The 25,262-nt window shown below is 36.9% G+C and overlaps 1 protein-coding gene across 1 annotated transcript in view; it reads right to left on the bottom strand.

Moving 5' to 3' along the window:
- The window catches only part of CNTNAP2 (contactin associated protein 2), a 1,192,916-nt gene that overhangs the window by 388,967 nt on the left and 778,687 nt on the right, over positions 1–25,262 (bottom strand). Inside the window, exon 11 of the mRNA XM_054190578.1 lies at positions 6,141–6,281. Within this exon, the coding sequence (XP_054046553.1) occupies positions 6,141–6,281 (141 nt within the window). The remainder of the gene's footprint in view (positions 1–6,140; positions 6,282–25,262) is intronic.

Below are 25,262 nucleotides of genomic sequence, written 5' to 3' on the forward strand. Positions count from 1 at the left end.
ATAAGTAACATAAAATAACACAAAATAAATTCCTGCTTCCACTTCTAACCTTTTTCATTGTGTCTTTGAGTGTTTTTGGAGATGAAAAACCCCTGGCATTTCAGGCAAATTAACGGTCTCATCATTACTCGACTCATCATCAACGCAGGGAATAGAATAGAATAGAATAGAATAGAATAGAATAGAATAGAATAGAATAGAATAGAATAGAATAGAATAGAATAGTTGAGTTGGAAGGGACCTACGACGACCAACTAGTCCAACTGCCTGACCACTTCAGGGCTGACCAAAAGGTAAAGCATGTTGTTAAGGGCATTGACAAAACACCTCTTAAATGCTGATAGACTTGGGGCGTCGACCACTTCTCCAGGGAGCCTGTTCCAGGTTTGACCATGGCCTTGGTAAGGAATGTTTCCTCGTGTCCAATCTGAACCTCCCCTGACAGACACAGCTGTGAGCCATTCCCATGCGTCCTGGCAACGGGTACCAGGGAAAGATCAGCACCTCCCTCTCTACTTCCTCTCCTCAGGAAGCTGGAGAGAGCAATGAGGTCGTCCCTCAGCCTCCTTCTTTCTAAACTAGACAAACCCAGTGTCCTCAGACTCTCCTCACAGGACATGTCTTCCAGCCCCTTCACCAGCTTTGTTGGACACTTTCAAGTACCTTAACCTCTTTAAATGGTGGGGCCCAGAACCTCTTGGCTGCCAAGGCACGCTTCTCTTCACCCAGCGCACAGTCCACCTGCTCATCTCACAGCTGGACAACTTGTCCAGAAGGATTCTGTAAGGGACAGTATCAGAAGCCTTACTAAAATCCAGAAAAACTACATCCCCTGTCTTCCCTTTAGCAGCTAGATGGGTGACTCTAGTGTAGAAGGGTATCAAATTAGTTAGACAGGACTTTCCCTTTGTGAACCCTTGTTGACTGTGCCTGACGCTTGCTCTGTCCTTTAAATGCCTTTCAATAGCACCCAGTATGACAAACACCACTGTCATCTGGTCAGATGGTAGAAACCTTAGAGAGGTTTTCCTGTGTTTTGTCTGTAATGACACTCCACGTTCAGATTACCTAGCGAAGATGGTTATTCTGCTGCTGCCTGGAGGCACTCTGGCTGTCTGTACGCTCTCTTGAGCGTAATTAGTGACTTTATGAGTCCGTAGTTATACGACCTGATTCATGAGAACCTAAACAACCTTACTCCAAAGGGACAGTCTGCCTTATCTCACTCAGATTAGGTTGAACAACTAAGACAGCCTGCAACATTGCTTATTTTCAATTGCAGCAGACACATTTTTGTAAAAGTGGTTTTTTTCTATTCTTTAGTCACACTTTCCCCTTCCCTCTATTAAACTGTAAGAAAGTAAAAAGCTTCCATAGATGTAGTCTGTGACTTGTTAAGAGAATCTCTTATTCCTGATCAAATAATGCATTAATGTGCTTGTGAAACTGCAAGGCCTTTGCCTTTTCTAAAAAATCGGTTTGAGATCACAAAGAATAACCACGTTGTTCTCAGAACTGCCCCAATCTCCAAGGAAATGGAAAACCATACTGTGCTTGTTTGGAATGACGATATATCCATACAGTTTCTTTTTTTTTTTTTTCCCCTAAAGGTCAGAGCACATTTTTGCCAAATTATGTATTTTCTTTCTCACTATGGAACTGTTTCCTAAATTGTCAACAGGAAAATACTACTGCCATGCCATCCTTTCCTTTCTGGACTCTAATCGTAGAGAGTCCAGTGCTTCAGGTGTTTCCTCATTTATGGAAATACAGGAAAATCAGTTTACTACAAATTAATTGTTGGAGGTCTTGCTGGAGAGCTCAGCCTATGCAGATTAAATTTGGGGTTCTGATTACTGGTTTTGGCAACAATCAGAAATCTAAATTATCACGGCTTCCACAATGCATGTGGAATGATTCTTACTCAAAGTCTGTTTCTAGATACTATTAAGCTCATTATTAAAGCAATATATCATTTAAGGGAGAAGGTCAATATTCCTGGGAAAAATATCAATGCCCATTAGACTTCCACTGACACTTAACGTAGTTATCATTTAAAGAAAAGCTCAGTGCTTTATTCCTCATTATCTTTGAATCACGTTCCAAAATGGAGGGTAACATTTATTCACAACAAGCTATGAGGAGACAAAGCAGAGAATTCAGACGTCAAGATCCGTTACACTGAAACTAAGAATCACGGCATTGTTTCAAGTACTCGCTTTGAAAAAGAAAACTTACAGCACATTGCTGATCTAAAAATATAAAAATTGTGTAGGTTCTTTCTCGACAGAGTTGCATGCTCTGTATCTTCCCATGTGATTAATGCCTCTTCTAGTGACAGAGAGTATGTAAGGTTGTATTTCTCCTACTGCTTTTACAGAACTAACAGGCAACAGATTGTGAGCTTGATGTTAGTCCCTCCTGTGGAATAAGTGAAGATCTAGAAGCAAACCCTTTCCTGTCCAATATTCTTGAAGGAGTGGGGGCTGTACACCTGTACAAGTAAGGACAGTGTTTGTTTGAAGGTGAAATTAAAGAAGACTAGAACTTGTCTCTCATATGAGTAATAACAGCTATAATTAAGATAGACCTTGTAAGTGCAAATTGGACTTTTTTGCTACTGGAAATCATTAGGAGAAGGCAAACATGATCAAACTTGGTTCTCCTGGTTTATTCCTAAATCTAACAAAGTTTATGCATGAGATGGTAGGTAGACGCATCAGAGTCATGGTAAACTCTTCAAGTCCTTTATTATGTTTCTCTTACGTGCAGATTCTAGAGAAAGCATAAACGGAGCTATATATTAAAAATCTGAGACAAAGAAGCTTGAATGATTATTATTTATCCTGATACACAATTTGTAAATTTATACCACTCTGTCTTAAAGAAGCTGTAAAGAGCAGGAAGCACATTAGACTTTAAAACTAGATGTATAACTCACACGAAGTGCAGCAGAGCAGTTTTACCTGAAGATCATGATGGAGATGAGAAGTAGTAAGTAAAATGAGCTGCTGTTCTCAAAGGTTCCAGGAACCATTTACCAATAGGCTCTGGAAAAATACCACTTTAAGAACTCTGCATGGAAGGTCAGCCTTTGGCAGGCTGTAAAGGTTAATTAATCAGGGATTAAAATATAGCTGATACAATAAAGCTAGCAAGGATGTTACTTGCTGTTAATAACCCTAATAATTAATTTTTAAATAATCTTGTAACTGTTTCATCACCGTAAATCATTATTTTTAGGTAAATACACTCATTTATCATTTAGTCTTGTGATAAAATGATAAATGATAAAAATCTATGCTCTAGTCTGACATTTGCCAGGCCACAGCATTCACTTGGGCAGTTGTTACCTGTTCACCAAAGGAAATCTGGCAGACTTCTAGGGTATTTACCATGCAATGAGAGATACAACTTTCCAGTAGTTTTGGTTAATTCATCACAGCTCCAGGGACCCAGTTGTAGCTGGCTGAAACAAATTATTGTGGAGTAGAGACGTGTTTTTCTGTGAATGGCAGCTTAAGCCTTTGACAAATAACAAGATAGTGGACACAGAGCTTGAAGATTTTGTTGTGTCTCTGAAAGATGAAAAGCCTTCCTCTAACAATGCCGTATTTTGAAAAGCAAATTATTTCATGATCTTAAAATGGTAAATGTACATAATTGTTTTACACAAATGGAGAGACAATAAGAATTTAAGTTGTTATTTCAGATTTATTATTTCGTTTTTTTCCTTCTGTAGCTGTTTATTTTATTTTTATAGTTTCTGCTACGTCTCAGCCCCAGAATACATCTCTCAATCTTTCTTGACTAACTGTTGTTTTCACTGTCACACTATAAACATACTACGTGCGAAACAAAGCCATTTTGATTCACAAGGATTTCATGCGAAGATTTTTCGCTGTTTCACTTCAAGGAGTTCATACCTTGAGTTTGTCTTTGAATTTCAACTTCAAAGGAACCTTAAACTGCAATCTGAAATTCAGTCAAGGCTGCAAAGCCTTGCCTTGTTTCAGGTCAAAAGCTCAGGAAAGTGTTGAATTCCCTTACCAAAGCAAAATCAATTCACTGAAAAGAAACCTTCAGTAATACAGAATTATCTTTTTCCTTTAAGTTCAGCAAAACTCAAACTCATTACAGTCATCAGCTGTGGAGTTACAATCCCCCACTAACATGGTCTTGACTCCGACCTCTTTGAGAAATGCCCTGGTGCACCTACTGCACAAACATGCATTGAAAAAAGAAATATATAATTTACTGTAGAGTATAATAGCATTTGTTTTGTAAAATAACCTTATATTTAAGTAAAATGGTACTGAAAAAGTGCTATCTGCACTTAAACACTTTCCTATTCCACAGAATCATGACATCTGCTAAATTTTACAGCATTTCATACAACCTGCAATACTGTTTAAAATTGCTTTCAGCTATTTTTATGCCACCACCAGTTATCATGCCAACTTCCCTGTAATGCTGTTGCCACAAACATCAGAACTCAGAAGCAAAGGGCAGCACCACAAGCATGTCCGAGTACACACGCACACTGCACAAGCAGGAAAGGACAGACAGCGTCGGTACCATCGTAGCAGAGCTGAGGCCCCAGACCTCAGGACAGTCTACATAACTGCAACCTTTGGCAAGCTTCAACAAATTCCCTCATTATTTGCAGCTATACCTCATAATGGAACATGCTTTGTAAAAACTGATAGCTATTGCTTGCTCAATAAAGGCAGAGTTAAAGTTGTCTCGGTTTATAGCTTGCTGCTGTAATTTTTCCTTTTCGCTCATTTTTGTGCCATTAAATTCTATACCCTAGAAAGGCAAAAGACTTGACATACTCTGACAGGATATCTATCAAGTAAATAACTTTCTGCTCACCCTCATTTTCTAAGAAAGAAGACTACTAAAAGTATAGCAACATACATGGTAAAAAGTAAAATTTTGGTCTCTTTAAACACAGAAATGAAATAATACAAAATCTTGGCCATCCATGCTAGACACTTTGTCTGAAATAAAAAAAAGTAAAGGTTCTTGAACAATGTGTCTCCAAATGACCTGGACTGCCATAATCCCACACACTTTATCCTTTCCACACCTAAAGACAGGACAATATACTCCAAATCCCTCTTCTGATACTGCAGTCCAGCAGTGCCTTTTACTTGCCTTATTGCACTGTTTTATCCATAAAAGGAAGGTGAAAATCCTATTAAGAGAAATATTCACAGCTCCTTGGATTATTATTTCTTTCCTTTGTAATAAATGTGATTTCAGAAAAGGGATGCCATCCATTTGTCCTTGCTACTTCTCTTTGGGACTCAAGAAGAAAGCTGAACTATGTTAGGTTATCTCTTAAAAGCTCGTCTGCACACACAATTATCTTCATAAAATTTTACACAGCTGTAGTTAAGGTAAATAGTAAAGTAATATAAACTTATATCTCTAAATCCTGGCTTCACCTGCTCAAAAGCATTTTTCCTCTCTCCTTAATATTAAGAGGTTGTTTGCAAAAGAAAAAATGGAGAAAAGTAAGGACTGAATGTTTTCTGCATCTTCTAGATATTTTAGAATACATGTCACAGATGAAAATCCCACTTTTAGCATATGAGAGAAGGAACAGAAGACACATGTTGCTGACTTGGTATACATTGTTCAGAACCGATAAAAAGAGCAACTGTACCTTTCTCTCTCCTTTCTGTGCTTTAATAGTGTAGGGCTTGTGGAGTTCATAGGAATTGTTCTTATTTGAGAAACTCATAACAACAGAATACATAATTTGATTTTATAATGGCCAATAATCAGTATATAAACTTGCTTCAGGATTAGCAACCTAAACCAGCAGCTCTTTAGCAGTGGTTGGCAGCTCTCCACAACAGTTTAGGGCAGATTCACTATTTCCATGTAAAACTCAAGGGTGCAATTGCTGAGAATGTGGTTGCTCGGTATACCCAACTAAGACAGCTGTACTGCTTTGGTCCCTTGCATGGTGCAGCACAGCGCTATATAAATACACCCCTACGTGGATAAGATGGAGTATGATTAAGTCAACATCTCCTTTCAGAAACGGTTTTAGGATCTTTAACCACCAGAGAGGAAGACTTTGACTTTTTATCTCAACCAAAAGACATCAGTGTCTTCCCTACTCCATGGCAATTTCGAAACTGCAGGATGGCTTACAGTTATGACAAGTGGCGCCACTGTATCCAGTTCCATCGCAAGTGCACTTGAAGCTGTCCCACGTCTGGGTGCATTTGCCACCGTGTTCACAGTGATTGGGCACACACCTGTCAGGACGAGATGCAAAAACAGAAAGAAAAACCTAAATGAGCATCAAGATTTATACACAGCTAAATTGTGAGCTGCCCAAGCAGTGTATCATGTCCTTGTCTGGTAATTAATCCCTGTTATTTTAGGCAGATTAACAGAATTTATATCTGAACACACAACTGCACAAAAGATGATTCATCGAGGTTCTGCTGCAGCCCTTTTAAAAACAGCAAAAAAGTGCAATAAAGGTGGAATACATTCACCCATCATAAATTAGAGTTCTAAGCTACATACGACTGGTACCGAGCTGTCAAAACAAAAAGAACATCACAAGTCACACCTCCTCCTGCTGTGCAGGTGGTGTCATGCCTCAAGGACTCCAGTCCCACAACTGACTGAAAGTTAAAGAAAGAATGCCAGTGAGTTGCTATTTATCTTTCTATCGCCAGCACCGGCATAAAGCGGAGGCAGATTGCTTGCTAGCTGGGATGGAAATTACTAATGCTGCATTATTAAAGCAAACAATTGGCTTCAGTATAAAAGCTGTAAAAGTTTTCTCTTCATAGGGATTTGTGGCAAGTGTTGTTCACGTTTCTCCCACCCACCTGCTTTTCTTCTCCAGCTACACTGTTGCTGGAGAGTGGAAGGAATGCAAAAGACAAAGTGGAACAACAAAAACCAAAGTTATAGCAGAACATATATTTATTGTTTGAAATATTATCTAAATATGATTTCAAAGATTTGAGTTTGGCCAGTTTCTTTTCTATCAAAGATAGTTAAAAATGAGAATTACCATGCACTTTCACCTTTGAAACTATTAAATTTCTTTTCTTTGACAGGGCTTTGAAATATCATTTCAAAGAATCTTTTTTTTTTTCTTATTAAATTTGTTACAGTCAGACTCGGTACAGGCTCTGCATTTTTGATCAAGAACTAAAGGAGCTTTTCTTTCATGTTGAGTTGGCCAAAACTAATTTATGAACTACGCCTTTTTATTTTGACATTAAAAATGAAAATTAGAAGACCCCCTATTAGACAAACAAATTAAAATATTTTCATAAATGCATTACAAATTAAGTCTCCTGATTTCTAAGATAAATCTGAATTTCATCATATTCCCGTGATAGTTAACAATACTCTATTAAATAACACCCAGGGACAGCTTTCCTTTCCTATCTTGCAATTTACGGAAACTGAAAGTATCTGGGTGAACCCCTTACAAGCTTATGGTCTCATATCTCCTCAAGTTCCAATTAACAGCACTGGCATACCTGACTCACCTACCAAGAATAATCTATGTCATGATATGCATTAGAGACTTGAACATTGTGTGCTCACATTTAGAAAAGATTTTGGGTTTTATGCATGCCAGTACAAGTACCTCAGAATATACACGATATAGGTGTCTTATACCCTATATCAGCCCGTACTACTCAAGGCTACCCATTCTTTCTTTTTCAAAAGATCAGAAAATACTGGCTTGGTTAAAATTAGTGCTCGAAGAAATGCTCTTCTAAACCAAGAAAAAGATCATTTAAAAATTTTGTTGCCACAGTAAAATACCGTGAAACAACCTGAGGCAATTATCACAGTTCAATAAATTATGTTTTCAACAGGGTTTAAGTGAATTAATTTAGTTTTGTAAGTGTGGCAGGCTAAATGAACAGATAGAGCTGATTACTGCTATTCCCCTAATAGGTGATGACTTTCTGTTGTGTTCTCAACACAAAGGGCATATAATAGTACATTTCTAAACACCCAAATGATTAACAATTTATATGATTTCATAGCTGGTGTGTACAAGAGTAGGCAATGCAGACAGTATTGATGTTCCAAAAATAATCTCATAAAAGTAACTTTTATTCAAGGATATAAACATCTACAAAAGTTCCTAAATCAGAATATGGTTCTGTATTTTTTCCAGCCTTCCAAAATAACTGCTTTTGATGTATCTTCTTCTTCATTTACATTTGAACACACAGTACGTTAGAAGAATTTTTCCAATGACCAAACTAAACATTTTTCTATGTGAATTTTGCCAGCTATTTATATGAAGTCTCACACGTAATGCCAGCAACTATTTTCACATTTTAGTGTGGTGTAACTTACATTTATTGTACCATAACTAGTAAAGATACTGCATTATTGACTATATAACTGAGGTAAATGACTTAATCTGGGGAAATAGGAAAAAAAGATATTTATCTGTATCATTAAATGGAGCATATTAAGTCATAAAAACAGAGATATTCAGCAAACTCCTTGATGTTAATTTTATACTTCTAGTATGATGGTTGGATTCACCTAGTCTGCATCTGCTAAACTTCTTTTTTACTCATCTGTTTTTCCCCTGTTCTTAATATGATGTAGTAAGAAATAAGGAGGAAACAATATCTTAATATTAGTGCTAACTGGAGTTCAAATCAAAGTACAGGATCATTTCCTTAAGCCCTCCCTTCACCCTCAATTTTCTGTTAGTTTATTTTATCAGATAGAATTATAATATTTATTTTCTATTTAATCCATTAGCAAACTTGTGTAACATCATCTGCTGCTCATGTGTCCATTTTTGGACAAACCTTACCCACTATAATAGAGTTTACAGGAAATTTTAGGTAACCGGAATGAAAACATTGCAAAAAAACCCTTTTTGAATTCAGTAGAGGTACCAAGACAATTATAATTTCTAACTGTTCACTCCATTATCTTTCAAACGCTTCTCTTGCTATAGAGTAATGGTAAGGTGCAAATACTGGTAAGATAGAAGGTATCTTGCCTATGTATTTCCGTATCCATCTTTCTAAGAATTTCTAAGAAATTTCTAAGAAATTTGTATTTTTAAAATTATTTAAGTATATACAATCATATAGTTTATCCACTTTGTGCTTATCATGTAGTATATACACAAAATTTATACACTCAAAACCAACACATGCTCTATTTGCAGTTTATTTGTATTAAAAGACTCTGTAGGTAATTCCATTCCTTTGCCTCCTTTTAGGAATAAGGTTGCATTACATTAAAAAAACCAAACTTCAAAACCGCACTTCCCTCCTGAACCAGCCTCTGAAGATAGAAGCTGCCACAAAACAAGAGAATTGGAAGTAAACTGTAAGTTTCTAGTCACCAAGTTGTGTTCCTTCCTGTTGTGGACACCTATATTTTCAGTACTGCTGCTTTCAAAATCTGGATGACTCCATTTTGAGAACTTTCTTCCTCTATAGCTCCTTCTGAAAGGCAGGTATATAACTTCATTTCTTCAAGCGTGATACACTTTCTTTTAATTTCCACCTCAAAATTTATCCATAGAGAGTTTACAGATGCTGTTTTGTCTGGTATTTTATTTGGTAACATTCACTTTGGCTTAAGCAACTTTTCTTCTTTGGGATTTACATCTGATGACTTTGTAGAGATCAATCATAACTTCTCTCAGCTGTTATTCTTATGAACACAAGTCTCCTGTTGGAAAATAGATTTTCTGTTGTAGTTCTTCCTTGCAGCTCTGCTCCCCAGTTGCACTTGTTACCTAATAAGTATTCTGGAGGAGGTCTTACCAATGTTTTGTGATTTCAGACTTGATCAACATTTTTGTATTTCTTTACTGAAATTATTTTCCTTGATATATAGTATTCTTCTGACTACCTCAGAACAGTGGCTCAAAGTCATCCTGAGATTGCTCCATACATTAAATACCTTCAGTACTTTCCCATCGTTCTTGTCTTCAATCACTTCCAATCAACAAGCTCTATCTTTTTACAGAAATTCTTGTTATTGTTGTCAACAGTATTCCTCTGTGCTACAACTTCCATGGTGCAATCCAAATCTTTTTGCTTATTTTTCTAGGCTCAGTCTGTATCATCAGCACATTTGTCAAGATATTCCTAATTTTGAGTCAAGGTCGAAGCATTAAACAGCATCAGCTCCAGCACTGGTCTCTGAGCATCTCTAATCTCTCAGCCAGCTGTTAACCCATCAGTATAAATTGCGAGGCAAATTCCATTTGCCAGTTCACAACTCACTTTGCAATTCCTCTCTTAAACCTCATCTTCCCTGGTTTAGCTAATAATTTCCATCATCACAGTATATCAAATGTTTTATTGACATTTGAAAAACTAGACAGATGTATTGCATTTCTCTTGTTTGAGAAGAAACTACTGTACTTGTATCAGTGAAGGAGATCAAGTTAATACTGAACAAGTCACTGTTGATAAACATCTGCTGCATTTTACTCTAACTTCCTTTTACTTCCAGGTGTTTAATTAATTACTTTTTCCTTCATTTCTTCAAAAGCTTAGTAAGACTACTAAAGTCAGATTAATAGGTATCTAGTGATCTGGATCTCTCTCTTTCCATTTGTTAAATTACATGAGGTTAACTCTGAAGCCTAAAAATACAATACCATGCTTTGTTTTGTTTTGTTTTGGGTTTTTTTAGGGCAGCAGTATGACATGTTGGTATTATGAAACAGGGCTGTCTTCCCAATTATTATCTAATTAGCTTTGGTGTATTCCTAGTGCCTTGCTACTCTGTTATTGTCCTAAGTAATTGCTATTCCTTCATATCTTTGTTATTTGCTGATTCATTAGCAATATTTAATCTGAGGAATGTTGCTAATATTCCTCCATAATAAGTGGTATAGATATTTTTGCCTTGCTTTCAGCTGTAGTAGGAGCCAACTCATAGACTTTCACCCCTATTATCTTAAATATTGTAACTGTATCCTCTAGAATAGGGTTTTTTTCCCAGTCCTCCACAAGACAGACCAAAGAAATAGACCAAATTTCCATTCCTAAATAAAACCCATGCCATTCCATTCCTTTCTTGCTGATGTTCAACAATGCCCTCCTCATTAGAAGTATATACGTTATTTCTACAAACCACAACTTGGAAAAACTGGCCTCTTTTTCACTTTACCCGTAGTCAACTCTGGTTAAAGTTATTTGTAACAAATCTGTTTTAATCAGCTGCCTATGTTTCAAAACTACAGATTGCAACTCTGATCTTCCAGCAGGATGAGGGAAAACTGTATGTTAAACTTTCTTCCTTGCTGTCTGCCCAGATATACTTTGCAAGGAATACAAATGGTCTATCCATGCACTGAAGGTTCAGTATTGCCTGAAGCTTTACCGTTTCCTCAGAGGTGCTATATACAAACATCTAGTAAACCACTCAGCTTCTCCCCACCCCTAGACTGTCCGAGAGAGAAAACTGGGAACAGGATGCTCACATAGTCTGCAGCAAACATTTTTTTTTTCCCAAATGCATCTTTGGAGTAACCAAGAACATGCTGTCGTTCAGACGTATTGTTTTATTGTCGATCATGCCATTTTCACCTGCTGTCTTTACTAAGGGTCTTTCCCCCATCACATGAGTGAATATACAGATGTCAGATCATAGGGAATGGTCTGTGAGTCCCAAGGAAATATGGCAACCAGGAGCAGAATGAGATATCTGGCCTACGCACCCCTGTCTCTGCCAGAAACATGGGGAACTGCCTGGACCAAATGAATTGGGACTGATTATGAGGTGTTTCTTCTGCATGAAGATATGAAACTGGGAGAGGCTGCTCTTTTCAGGACTGTAGATTATGAACAGAAAATATCTGGAGAAACTAGACTGAAATAGAAGACATTTAATACAACTAGAGCATGTGACGAGTCCAACACTGAGGTAGGAATGACCAGGCCTTGGTGGGAAGAGTCTGGCCAAATAGCAATTATGCAAAAAGGGATCTGGGGAATTCCACATACAGTACAGTGATCCTAAGTCAACCCACCATTCTATTGCCAACAAGAAAAAACAAAAAAAAAAGAAGAAAAAGACAGGGATCTCATAATGTGGGTAAAAGCAGGAGAGTGATATTAATGACCCATGAAGAAAACCTCACACCCTATTCTGCAGAAGTGAGCAATGGCTGATTTTCAACTGTACAAAAAGTTGCTGGAAACAGGAAGCCTACGAACTATTATAAATGCACAAAGGGAATGGGCACAGAACCAATGAGGCTCATGAGTAGTAAAAGGTATTTTAAGAACAACCCAAAATAACACATATCAGGAATGACTTAAGCATGTTTGGTCCTGCCCGAAGGCAGGAGAAAGGCCTCAGAGACCTCTCCAGACTCCTTTCTAATCCAGATATTTTCACATCCCATAGGAAACAGAAAGCATTTCTTTCAATCTCTTAATTTCTCATTATGTAACTATATTTTCTTAGTGTGGTGACTATGCTATTTAACGTCTCTAAGCCAACAGGTTTTGGTCACTACCTCAGTCTTTTTAGAGGACTATACCCTCCAGGACAGGGGTATTTAATACATTAACTAGGTTCCCCAGGCAAATTGTGCCCAAGGTATAGAGTAACTAACTCTAACTCTTAGGTTTACCTAGAGTTCATTTGAGCAGGAAGATAAAAAGTTATTTTGTGCAGGAAGCCAAATGTTCAGATGGCTATACACAGACTGTTAAAGTCCCTCAGGACTGAAGAACCATCACAAATCTCACTATTCTCCACTGTATAACACAGACTTTTCCCTTTGTTCCCCACCTCTTCCTTTCCTTTCCTGCTTCCCCTTCACACCTCCCATCTCTAGCATAAGTGCAAAACACACCTTGTGTGCAGATATAACCTAAATATAAACTAACTCCCTCTATACATAAATTAGAAAGAACCAAGCCAAGAAACACCACCAAAAGAAAATATTCACCTATGCAATTACTCTTCCACCTGAGAGGTCAAAAGGAAGGAATGAACTACACACGAGCTATTTGACACCTATTTCCCACTACTGAACTGAAAAGAACTCAAATGCTAGTGATAATGACAGCATGAACATTTCTGTAGAGCAGAACAAAATGTTAAAGGCTTTTTGCAATGGAAAATAAGCTGGGTTGAATTACTCTTAACATGAATTTCAATCTTTTCATGCTCATGATCAAATCCCTGCCTATCCTTGCTTCTGCTCCCACGTCAACTCTCATTTCTCTCCCAAATTGTTTCTGTTCTGCTTTTTTTGTCCATTTCTCTGCCTCAGAACTAACCATCATCAGTTTTGAATGGTCTTAGAGTATTTTCCATTAGTTGTCCTTTTTATCGCCTCCAAACATCTCTTTAAAATCCATACCCTTTATTACCATTTCTTGCAAAGATTCTTAAAAATGCATACTGCTAGCCTTGTTGAATATGATGTTCTGTCTCTATCTACCTTCATTCACACCCCCACAAAAACTATTAAGACGTGTTTAAAATTTAACCTTTTTGTACTCTATGGGGTTACCTAACTGCTCAAGAAGACCATGACAGATTAGGTCTATGAAACAACATAAAAGGAAAGGAAAAAAATTCAAAAAGCAATAAATAATGCTTCCAGCTGGTAGTCTGAATCACTAAATATATGTAGCTTACTTAAAAGACCTACTGTAAACTAGTGACAAAATCACAAAAATATTCTAAATACATGCTTCTGTTTCCAGTGATATTGATCTTAAATGAGCAACAGAACACATTCCTCTCATCATGGTAAAAGCAGTACTGAACAATAAGCCAAGCCAATTAAGGACACATTGCTATTGCAGAATCCTACTGTACCAACATCAGACTAAAATTACGCATTCCATAGAGAGTCCCTGATTTTCAGAGTGTCCTAAATAAAAGTAAAAACAGCTAACCTGACCTTTAAGATTCTTTCTTATTTCTTTCAATGTAACAAGTGTTTAAAGTGACTTTGAGATCTTCAGTAACAGGATTTCGATCTCATATGCAAGGCAACACAAAGGGCAGATGGGAAGGCCTGTAAAATTAATTCAGATTCACAATAATTCCCAAACTCGTTTCATTTGCTGCTGACTTCTAACCAAATTGTGCACAGATGCATTTAATTAACAATGGCAGAACTAAACAACCCTTCCTGATCCAAGAAGGATTTAGCCTTTCCTTATCACTTACTGTAATACAAGGCCTTCCTATTTCTTTGGTGGACATTATCAAACTTGTTCTGTCATGAGATCAAAACAAAATGCTTGGCACTTTTAAAGACTGTGATTTACAAAGAGCAAATCAATATTAAAATATGCAGTGACATTTTGTTAAACAAAGTTCCTTTAGGGCATATTCCTAGAAAAGGCTGCCAAACAGTTTTTCAGTGTTATCTTCAGACCAGTAAGGTGCTATTCTAAGCTGTTTGCATTAGAATGATTGATGAAGGACTAATGTATAAAGAAAAATACCGCAGTTAACTCATTTGGATTAAGTAATCCTCTTGGATTTATGCAGTTTTTATTTTGTATATGACAACGTAGAAACTTATTATTCCCTTCTTTTCGAGTGTTTTTAATTTTCAGAGCACTTCACAAATTAGCTCCTTAAAATGAAATTATGCTTGTTCCACTTTGGCAATTGCAGGAGCTGGGCAACCAATTTTTCCGCATTTGTTACAGAAAACCTGCTGCACCTGTTATGCATAACCTAGGATCTACGGTGGCTGATGGCTGAACATCTACTTCTGTCCAACCCAAACTGTTGCCACTTCTGCTGAAGCAAAGCAGGGGAGGGTGAATCTACTGCAGCAGCTAACAAGAGGGCTTTTCCCAGCCCCGGTATTCCTTCTGTCAGTTCCTAGCAATTGCTTCATGTTAACAGGAGACCAGCTCTGTGTGGAGCTGTGGCAGGAGGAATTGGTGTATTGGGCAGCACTTGTTTAGTCCATCTCCTGTTTTGTCCATCACTTGTTTTGTCCATCTCCTCTGGGGCGGGGCTGGGGGGAACAACAAGATAAACTGGGTGGAGAGGGCCCACGGGCTACATTCAGTCCCCAGGCTGTAAAATAGACTCTGCTGTGATAATCTTACAGAGGCAGAGGATAAACCCACAAATTCATAAATAAACAAATCAGGCTGGATTAAAAAGACAATTTCTGTTGCACAATGTTTTAGTCGGCAAACTCAGGGCCAGGCCTTCAGCTGGTGTAAATAAGAACATCTGAATCCATCTTAAATAGTATCATAAGTCTGTTAAATGGGTTAAAACAAAAGGAAGAATAAAATGTTAAGAAAGGCCAACTATTAAATGTGATCTATCTCTAATGGGGTTTTGTTTAACTTTTTTCATCATCCTGTGAAGAGCTTTGCCTAGTCAGTAACCAGGTTAAGGATTTCTAAAGCAGATGACAGCTGCTCTGCATAACATTTTTTTTTTGGATTGGTATATTTGAGCTTATTATTTAGACAAATATGCAGAAGAAGTATCAGTTAGTCACTAACCTAACTGTGCCAACATGGCGCAATTCAGCCCTCTTGGGGATATGAGAAGATGTGTTAAGCACCAAGAATCCCCAGAAGAATCTCATGGTATTTAGTCACTAGGTTTCTGAAGAAATCTTTAAACCTTTTCAAGTATTGTGCTGTCCAAAATCTGACTGGATTAATTTTGTATTCATGTAATCACCTCTCTTTTGTTGTTTCAAGTAGGTAAAGAAGAACATATTGGCTGGGCTTGAGAACAAACCGTAAAATTGATTCTTTGGTGTCTTTTTAATTATTTATTGCTTGTACATTTTACAGCTTGAATCAAATACAACTCCTGAGATTTTATGACATCAACTTCACTTTGTAATCCATGTCAGACATTTGGAGAAAGTTTCTCTTGTTCTTTAGAAGACTATCATTATCAGAGCACATAGACCAGTGAGCAGCCTATATAATACAGAACAGTGACTACTATCTTCCCCTCTAATAAACACGAGTGATCATGCATTGAATCACGAGGCAAATACAGAAGTTTATAGAGCTTTGTTTTAAATGAGTTTACTCCTAAATTTATCTTTTGGGGAATAAAGAAACTAATAATTAGAAATCTTTATGTTTCTTCCCATAATGTAAAGAATTACTCAGTAATAAAGATGATTATACAACTGATGGGTGATTTTGTACTAAAAGCCCCTTGCTGTGTCAATCAAAACTGGGCATGGGCTGCCATAGCCCTTGGCTATGACACTCCTCCACTCCTTGGTACACACCATTACAGATCTTATCTTTTGCATTACTTCTTTTGGTCCCTAGTGTCTTCATCAGGGACAACAGGCATCTCATGCGGATCTTCAAATAGGTGACAAAAATCCTGATGCATCATATGCAAAAAGCATAACCTATTTAATATGTCTTGCTTTGCAAATTTATAGCATATGAATCACCTTGATGGTCATACAGCTATAAGATGCCACCAACTGCTATTGATATAAGTATGGCCTTGGCTCAGCATCCTATTTTACTAGTCTGGCCATAATGAGATGGAGCTGTATTTCGTAAGGGGTACGTTTTGAGTTGAATATATTGCAAGTCAATGTCCCAACTGTTATTATGGCATTGCGGTTTACAGGGAATTTGAGGTAATATATGATGTAGCACTACTAAAATGATGCCGATCTTGTAAAGTGCCTAAATGATTTTATTTAAAAATACTACACAATGGTGGTACTTGTAAAAAACTCGCAACCATGAGTGGATGTTTACCTGCCTGCAATGAATGACTTGTGATTCACCTAAAACACCATCTTTTCATATTTTACTCTTTATCTTCATTACTGTCAGATATTTGGCCACATCCTTCACTGTGATAGACTTGATCTGGAAGCTTCCCTAGTAGATCAATTATCTTACAAGTACTGATTTGGAGGTAAAGCTAGGATAAGTCCTGATGTCTTGACAGAAACTGTGGATCTTGCATTAACGTTTGGATGATACATTGTTAATTCCAATGAATGGTTCCAGTAACCATATGACTGGAAGAGTCTGCTCTGTAAATGTTCTAGAAAACACTTTCTGCCGAAATAGTGAAGATTTTTCCCCTTCAAAACAAAAACATAGTCTTGGCAGTAAAGCAAAACACATAGTCTATGCAACGAAGCAAACATGAAATGGAATTTAATGCTTCTGAGACATTTATTAATGACAACTTGTATAAATGCCAGTTTCATTATTAAATCCCTTGCAGAACACATAAGTCAAAGACACTCATTTCCCCTGCCTCTGAGAGAAATTGAAACCTTCCTTTTTTCTCAGTAGAACAAAAATAAACCTACCAAGACTTTTAGTTATCCCACTGTACCACAGAGGAGCTGCTGAGGTCAGTATGCTTTTCTTGCTGTATATCCTTGCAGACTCCTAGTTTGCTAAATATTGGCAAGGACATACAGACTAGGTTGTCTGAGTCATGAGTTGAAATTTGAATTGGATCAACCACGAATGAATCAGATGTAGATGGCATTAACACATGGTTTATTTATATTATATTCTCCCTGAGCTGACCCATACAACGACAAACCTTAATGATGTGAGTTCATCATTCATTAGAGGCAATGTAATGTGCATATTCACTTGTAACCCTTTCCCCTTTTCTATTCACATTTCTCATGTTTATGGTTTGCAAGATTTTTGTGTCAGAAAAAGGATTTTAATTTATATTTGCACAGGATGTTATCACAGTGGAACCTCCTCCTTCTTATCATTGCAGCCATCAGAAACAACGATAAAAAATAGTAACACAGAAATGAGTTATCTTTTTACACTACACTACTCTCCTCCAGATTATCATGGAGCACATATCACTTGCTAAAATCTACACAATCTGCTTTTACTCCTTTATTGTGATGATTTTGACATCTACCACAAACAGCAATGTGCTCAGCTAAAATATCACATATCAAGTATGAAGCATATATGTTCAACTGACTTATCCCCTTGTCCTTTGCGTGTGTCCTTAGTGTACATTAGTATTTTATTATTTTATAGAAGCCCTAAAACATTTTTATAAATTGCAATATAATGAGTGTTGTACTCTAAAGACATCAAAAGCAAGGATGTGCCAATGAATTAGCAGCTTTGCTGCAATGCAGTCACAGCTCTGTGATAAATATACTAATACAATGCTCTACTCACAACCTATTATTCAATACATTTTCAGTTTGCTGAAAACAGATATGTACAGTAAGTAATAAACAATTCATTTATTACCTAGAACTTGTGCAATGAACTGTTTTGAAGCCAGAAGCCTTACTGTTGAAGTAATAAATAGGTGTGAGTACACGCACATACGTGCATGTGTGTTCACACACCTACATTCAATATGCATTGACATAAATACACGCATGCTTTTTCCAAGAATGATGACAATTTCAAGCTTCTGAAAATGGGCAGCACTTTCAAGAAAACAATTCATATTAAGAGTAAAACTGTTTTTAAGGAAAATGTAACAATGAGGATACAACTGGTTTAATAACATGTACTTGACTGTAAAAATTGTAATGACACGATCCCGGTATGCTTAATTTTAATTACAAATAGCTCATTGCTGGGAATCTATTATTCTAATTAAATAGTCTTGTGATTGCCCTATAGAAAAATTGATAGACTATAATTTAGAGTAGTTTAAAGGCTCTTGATTCTATTTTTCTGCTTTTCAAGCATTGCAATTTGGGCACCATAGTTCAGTCTCTGTCAGTATTTCAGTTTATTATAAGCTTTGATTTCTCAAGGGTTTATTTTTCAGTTACAAAAATTTACTCTAGAAATTCAGCACACAAAGCATAAGCCAGAAAGGAAATAAATAGTAGCATACTGCCAGCACTGGTTCTGAAACAGCTCGTGCAACTGGCTCATGAACTTAGTATTCCAGGAGAGTAAGGACAGACTGGTAGATAGTTTTAGAGGTTTTATTTTAAACAGAAGAAGAAAAGAAGGAAAAATCCCTACGCTACATTTTGCTTTTGCTTTTCAGACAGTTTGTCATGAAATTTTTGACACTTCTTGAAACAGACTGTTCAGAGGAAAGGGCCAGTTTTGATTAATATCTCAACTCAAACAAAAGTTGGAAAAGATGTTGAAATTCTTGAAATGTGTCATTTGACATGTTCAAAATTTAGTTTAAAATAATTTTTCATTTTGAAATGTAAGTTAAAATACACTAGATGGATGACACTCTACTAAGCCAAGTAATAACACCTTCCAACTCTCTATTTCAAGTTGAAAGTATAGTTTCAAATATTTTCCTGAGGCAGTAATGGGTTGGAGCAGTTGAGTGGGTCAATATGCAAGAAAAATTGTTGAAGGAACCTGTGCAGCTTTGACAGGTGCACTGATAGCTGAACTAGGAATAAGAAGGTAACCTGAAAGTCAGTAGATCTGATATGGGAGCAATCTTAACTGGTTGTGCACCACTGGGTGCATCAATGCTGACTAAGAAATTTAACAGGAAAAAAAAGAAAATCAGATACAGAGAGAAACTGTGTGTAGAAGACAAAACTGTGTGAGAAAAAAATGTTTAATCGTAAGTGTGAGCGCTACTGGGGGAATCAAACTGTTAGAAACACAGAAATCGGAGGGCTGCTCAAAGCAAGACAGTAAGGAAACAACACAGACTCCAAGCAGGACAGGAAAGAGATGAACTACTGCAACCTGAAGTGCCATTCTTCACATTATGCATGTATCTTTGGATAAGACTGAAAAAGATGGTCAATGCACTAACTTAAGTAATATGGTTTCTCAAAAGTCATTCAGAGGCTGCACATAAACGGTAGATTTAGTCTCTTCAGTATTAACTGAAATCTGCTGTTTTCTTGGAGAGGAACTATAAGAGGATAGCTCTGCATAACAGTACAGAACACTCACTCTGTAAAGACATAAGGAATATAAAGAGAAATGTGAGGCATGTCAGATTGAAGTAACCTTTGGGACAGACCATAGTTTTGTAAAAATGTTTAAAGCTGAGGAGAATGATAAAGCCAGGATGTAGAAACAAGACATCCTGGCAAAGGCTGTAAGTTGCTTACAACAGCAATTGCTGCACAAGTATCAAGCATGCAAAAATTCAGAGGACTGGCATCAGTCATTTAAGAGACCTCTTGCCTGGACCAATGAAATCACTGTTGTGGGAAGCATGAAACAATTTAACCAATCCATGTCAGGATGCTCTCACTTGCGTAACTGCACTGAAAAAGATCTCTTTTTTGCTGTTTTTAATTTTATATTTTTTTTAACTGAAGGTGTTCTGACTGTTTCATGGGTACCTGCTATGGCCTTACATTTACCTTATATCCAGAGATGTGGTGCCATATGTACAAAAGAAGAAGGAACTGTGGTCACTGTTGCAAAAACGGTAAATCTTTTCACTGTTTACCTATTTACAAAGTGCCAGCTATATGATAAACTTATTGTTTAAACTTAAAAGTTTCTGCTTTATGTTCAATATTAGTGAGATAAAACATATCCACTTACAAAGTATTAATCACTACATGCACAGGTATTCTAAAGATGTCATCTTAATTTCTTTAGAGTTTTTTGCAAGGCACGCGACTGATCAAGTAAAATTAAATCACCAACCACCACTATTTACATTTCAATACAATATGGACACAAATACTAAGATTAATGTAATGTAAGATTAAAGTAGCTAATGGTATGCATTACTAAAATAATCCAAGATGAATGATAAGTAAATAAGACCATTATTATACACACAATGTGGACCTTGCAGCAATGAAAGGCTTATTAAATCCTTGAGATGATATCTGGTTATTTGCCTTTCGGTAGAAGAGTCTTCCTCAGTCTTTTGTTCACTATAAACCATAAATTAAACAGAATGGATAACTAACTGGTTTAGTTTATTATCCTTAAGCAAACAGCCTGTCTGTTTCATTAATGGCTGTACTTACAAACACTTTTTATTTCTCCTAAAATTTTACTCTGTCTAGGCAGTGCTCGCCCCTTAACTTTAGCTTGGTGAAAACAAGTCAGCAATCCAGGCTGCTTCATCTCCCTGTTATACAGGATATTGGAAAGAAATGCTGAAACGACATCTTCCTGTGGTCAAGTCTTTGTTACTGAATGTTGATGATATCAAGAGCGTTGCAGCTCTTCCCTCTTTCCTGAATGATCTGCTTACATTTATGGGCAGCAGGTAATGCAGGAGTGATCGGTGCAGAGAAGGGGTATCCCAGATGTTCAGTCATGCCTATGCTGAGCTGTCGTTATAAAATAATAAATAAGGTGAGCTGTAACAAAAGGTCTCAGTTGCAATAACCTCTGGTCAGGCACCACAGGCATGCATACATGACCCTTTCTTTACCCCCTTACTTCTCCTAAAACGTGTTCACTCCATACTTTCAGTCTCATGTGAAAATGTACCCCACGTTCTTTCCATTTTTTTCTCCTGACCTGACTTGATTTCCAAATATACTGCTCTGTTCCCATTCTCCAGATTCTGAAGAAGTCCTGTTTTCTCCTGCTCTCCTAGTTGGAGTCCTGGTGAACATTAAAAATACTAGCAGTGTATCTAGACAACTTGTTATGTTACTCCAGGTGTGCTATTACCATCAGATATACATCTCTTTTTTCTACCTGTTACTGCTATGAATATTCATGATCAGACAAAGGAATCCTGAATAATGTCATAAAAATCTTTGTGGAACCCAAAATTTGATTAATGTCATTGAATGCTTGTATTTACAGAGTGTCCTCAGATATGCATAATTTACTCATGTCCTTGGAGTAAAGGAGCAAGCGTACATGTGGATTAAGACTTAGAGTGTTAATGCTCAGGATGTAGCCTGAGTACTAGTGTTCTGCTGTAGCCAGAAAAAGTGTTTCTGGATCAAGGACAAAGCAAACCCTATGAATCAGCATCTGCAAACCTGACCTGGTGAAATTAAACTAGGGTTTTGTTATTTAAGTGAATTTGTCCAACACAAATAAGCCAATAAAGCTTTGAAAGCCTCTTGTGGAATCCACAGTCATTGTATAACACTTTGCTGAAATGGGATTTCTGAGATAGGTTCCCTGGTAGGTGCCTGTGGTTCCTGTTTTTGCTGAACAAGGACCTACATCCAGCTCTGCAAAACAAAGCTGAAACAGCAAATAAGGCAAGCTTTCCGTTCTACAGAGATAACTCAGAAAATGGTTCATATCAAAAGGAAATGTTCCAAGTTTGGAAAAAAATACTTTATATTCTCTTCCTTGATCACTGTAGCAATTGTACATTTCAGTGTTTTGTGGTAAGATATTTTTATTTGCTTTCCAGTGTTCAGATATGGAGCACGGAAATCAAGGTCATACCGAGTAGTTTCATACTGTGGCATGGTACAGCCATTCTTTACATTTCTCAATATAAAATTATGAAATAAATTATACTAAAAAATGATGATGAATCAAGATCTGCTAAACAGTCTGCACTTAATTCTTAGACTTTCATAAACCTTGATTGTGGTGGATGGCTCTCCACCTTAGAAATCAGGGATTTGACCAACCTACGTCAAACCCACTTAAGAAGAATTCATCGTAGTTTAACTGAGCCCATCTACAATGGATGATAAGTTTAAAGCTTCAATTCAGAAATACAGTAAACTAAGACTTAATAAATAGTGATTACTATACCTCTAATACTTCAAAACAAAAAAATAAAGAGCAATGAACAGTGGAACAAGTGTGGAAGTGGTAACTTGCATGGCTTTCTGTTCCAATCTATTAGATACCACATCAAACTTGCCAAACAATACTTAAAATATGAATCGCGTTTTCAAAATACTATCAGTGGTACTCAGAATTAACTTATTAGAATAACTTATAAGAGTTTGCTCATCTTTGACTTTTTCCCGAAAAATGGAGAGACTCTTAAAAGTCATAGCCATTTATTTTTGAATAGTGGTTATCATCTTAATACTTTAAATAGACCACATGTTTCTTCAAGCTATATCATAAGTGAACAAGTGTTATCCCTTATTTATACAGTATTCTATAGCAAAGGACTGAAGCGTGACTTCCTTTCATCACAGTGGAGCAACTTGTGCTGCCAGACACACGTGCAGAGCTCCAGGTGCAGACAGCCAAAGGAATCAGCACAAAGGACTCACCTGGTAACTTAAGGCCAGGGCACAACTAAGCTGAATTGATTCATGTTATACAAACAAAAGCACACTTTGAAGTTAAAGTGACAGAATAACAAAACAAAAATCAATCCGATACTGTTTCCCTTAAAGCAAATGTCAGTTTTGCATCAGTGTTTAATGGTAACAGGGCCAGGCTGAAACTGCTACCAGGTCTAGAAAACTTGGAACGCATACTTCTACTGCTCTTGATGATGTATAAAGTTTAATACTTAATGCTTTGTTCAGAATTTTAAAAATGGCATGGGAATTATCAGAAAATGGAGAAATTTAAGTTTGTTAGATATGCATGTCTTTTAATGAGGAGTATTACTGTATATACTTTCAACCGTGAGTTACACTGTGACTGGGCTACTTCATACCTTCAAAGAGGTATTTTACCAGACAAATACTGAAAAATACGGGGTTTAGCTACTCTGTCAGAAGAAATGTTATATTATTTAGGCTTTGACAAAACTCCATCTGTATACAGTTATTGCACAGATACCAAGTTCAAGAGCTGCATGTATATCTGATAAATAAAAAAGTAGATGCAATTAGAAATAATATCATTATGTGGAAACATCATTCTTTGTCTTTAATTTCCATATACAGATGTAGAGCTAAAATTTTGAAGTGTGAATGTGTGGGAAGAATAAATGCAATGTTTAGCCCACAGAACGCCTTTTGGTTCTTCACGACAGCTTGTGGGGGCAGTGTGCACATCACTGGAAAGCACTTAAGTATCCATGCTCTGGATTTATTTGATTTATAGTATGCTAAAAATAAATGTCCAGATATCTTCCAAAAGTGTTTACCCTAAATTTATCTGTTCCTTCACAGGTCTTCTTGCTCCTTTCCTTAACTTTCCTTCTTTTACGCTTTGCTGTTGGGGGGAAAGACAGAGGGAAGTGAACCAGAAGGTGATGCTGGATGCACAGATTACTGTCTCATTTAGAGCTCTTAAGTGGTATCAATGGGATGCAATGGATGTGGCCACCTTTCCCTTGTCCCTTTGTGCAGTCCTGTCTGTCTGTGCAAAATACTTGTTAAGTGACAGTAGAGAATTAGGGTGACCTTAGTGGCATTGTTTGGTAACAAACACAGTTTAAGAAAGAAATGTGTAGCTCCTTTCCTTTGCCCCTGCAATGGCTTTAATTCTAGCTTTTTAGATGGTTACTTTAAAACACAGTTTATTTCAGCAATTGGGTTTAAAGCTTTATCCTTTACGAACTGTAAGAATCACGACCAGAACTGCAGAAGTGGAAATGAGCTGTGTCAATCAGAGCTTCCACCAAAGAAAACCAATCTTGTAACTACAATGCTAGGTTCCTGATTTTAGAGTATGATAATCTAGCAGCGCCCATGTTAGTCTGATTCTCGTGTGAGCCACTTCCTTTCATTATACTAAAAGACTCTTAGCAGTTTTGGGTCCTCACAGCACTGTCAAACACATAAAAGCCAAACCTTCACAACATGTTACAGATCAGAAGAGATAAATCAGCTACCAAAACACGCTTGAAGTTTTGTAAGTTACTCAAAAAGATCTTTATAGTGAGTCACCAGTCTCGCAAAGATAGGTCACATTTAAATTATGAACTAATGCATTATTTATGTTGGAAAGATTGTAGCTCTGAAATCACAGCTACAAACAGGAGAAAGGTCTACGCAAGAGCAGTGGAATTATACTGCAATTTGCTCAGCTACAAAGATAAATTATTTCTAAGCAATATATATCATAAAATAGTGGTGCTATACAAATAAGCTGTCCCTGAATTATAGTGCAACAGGACAAAATCCTACCAATTTCAGTGAAAAACTGAGTGTGGTTTACGAGATAATGACAGTCCGCACAGACAGAAGAATACATGGTTCCCAGTGGGCTACAAACTACAATTTAAACCAGAAGCTCCACTGACAAAACTGACTGCTAGAATTCTGAAGAAAGAGTCATAAAACCACGAAATAAAAATATTAGGCATTATCAGGTTTAAATTGGAAAATCTATGATGTAGGAAAAGTAAGTTTATCATGCACGATGAGAAAGAATACTAGTGAGCATGTGATCTAGAAAAAGACGAGTAACAAAGTT

This window comes from Rissa tridactyla, chromosome 2 (assembly GCF_028500815.1).
Source record: "Rissa tridactyla isolate bRisTri1 chromosome 2, bRisTri1.patW.cur.20221130, whole genome shotgun sequence".
Classification (NCBI taxonomy): domain Eukaryota; kingdom Metazoa; phylum Chordata; class Aves; order Charadriiformes; family Laridae; genus Rissa; species Rissa tridactyla.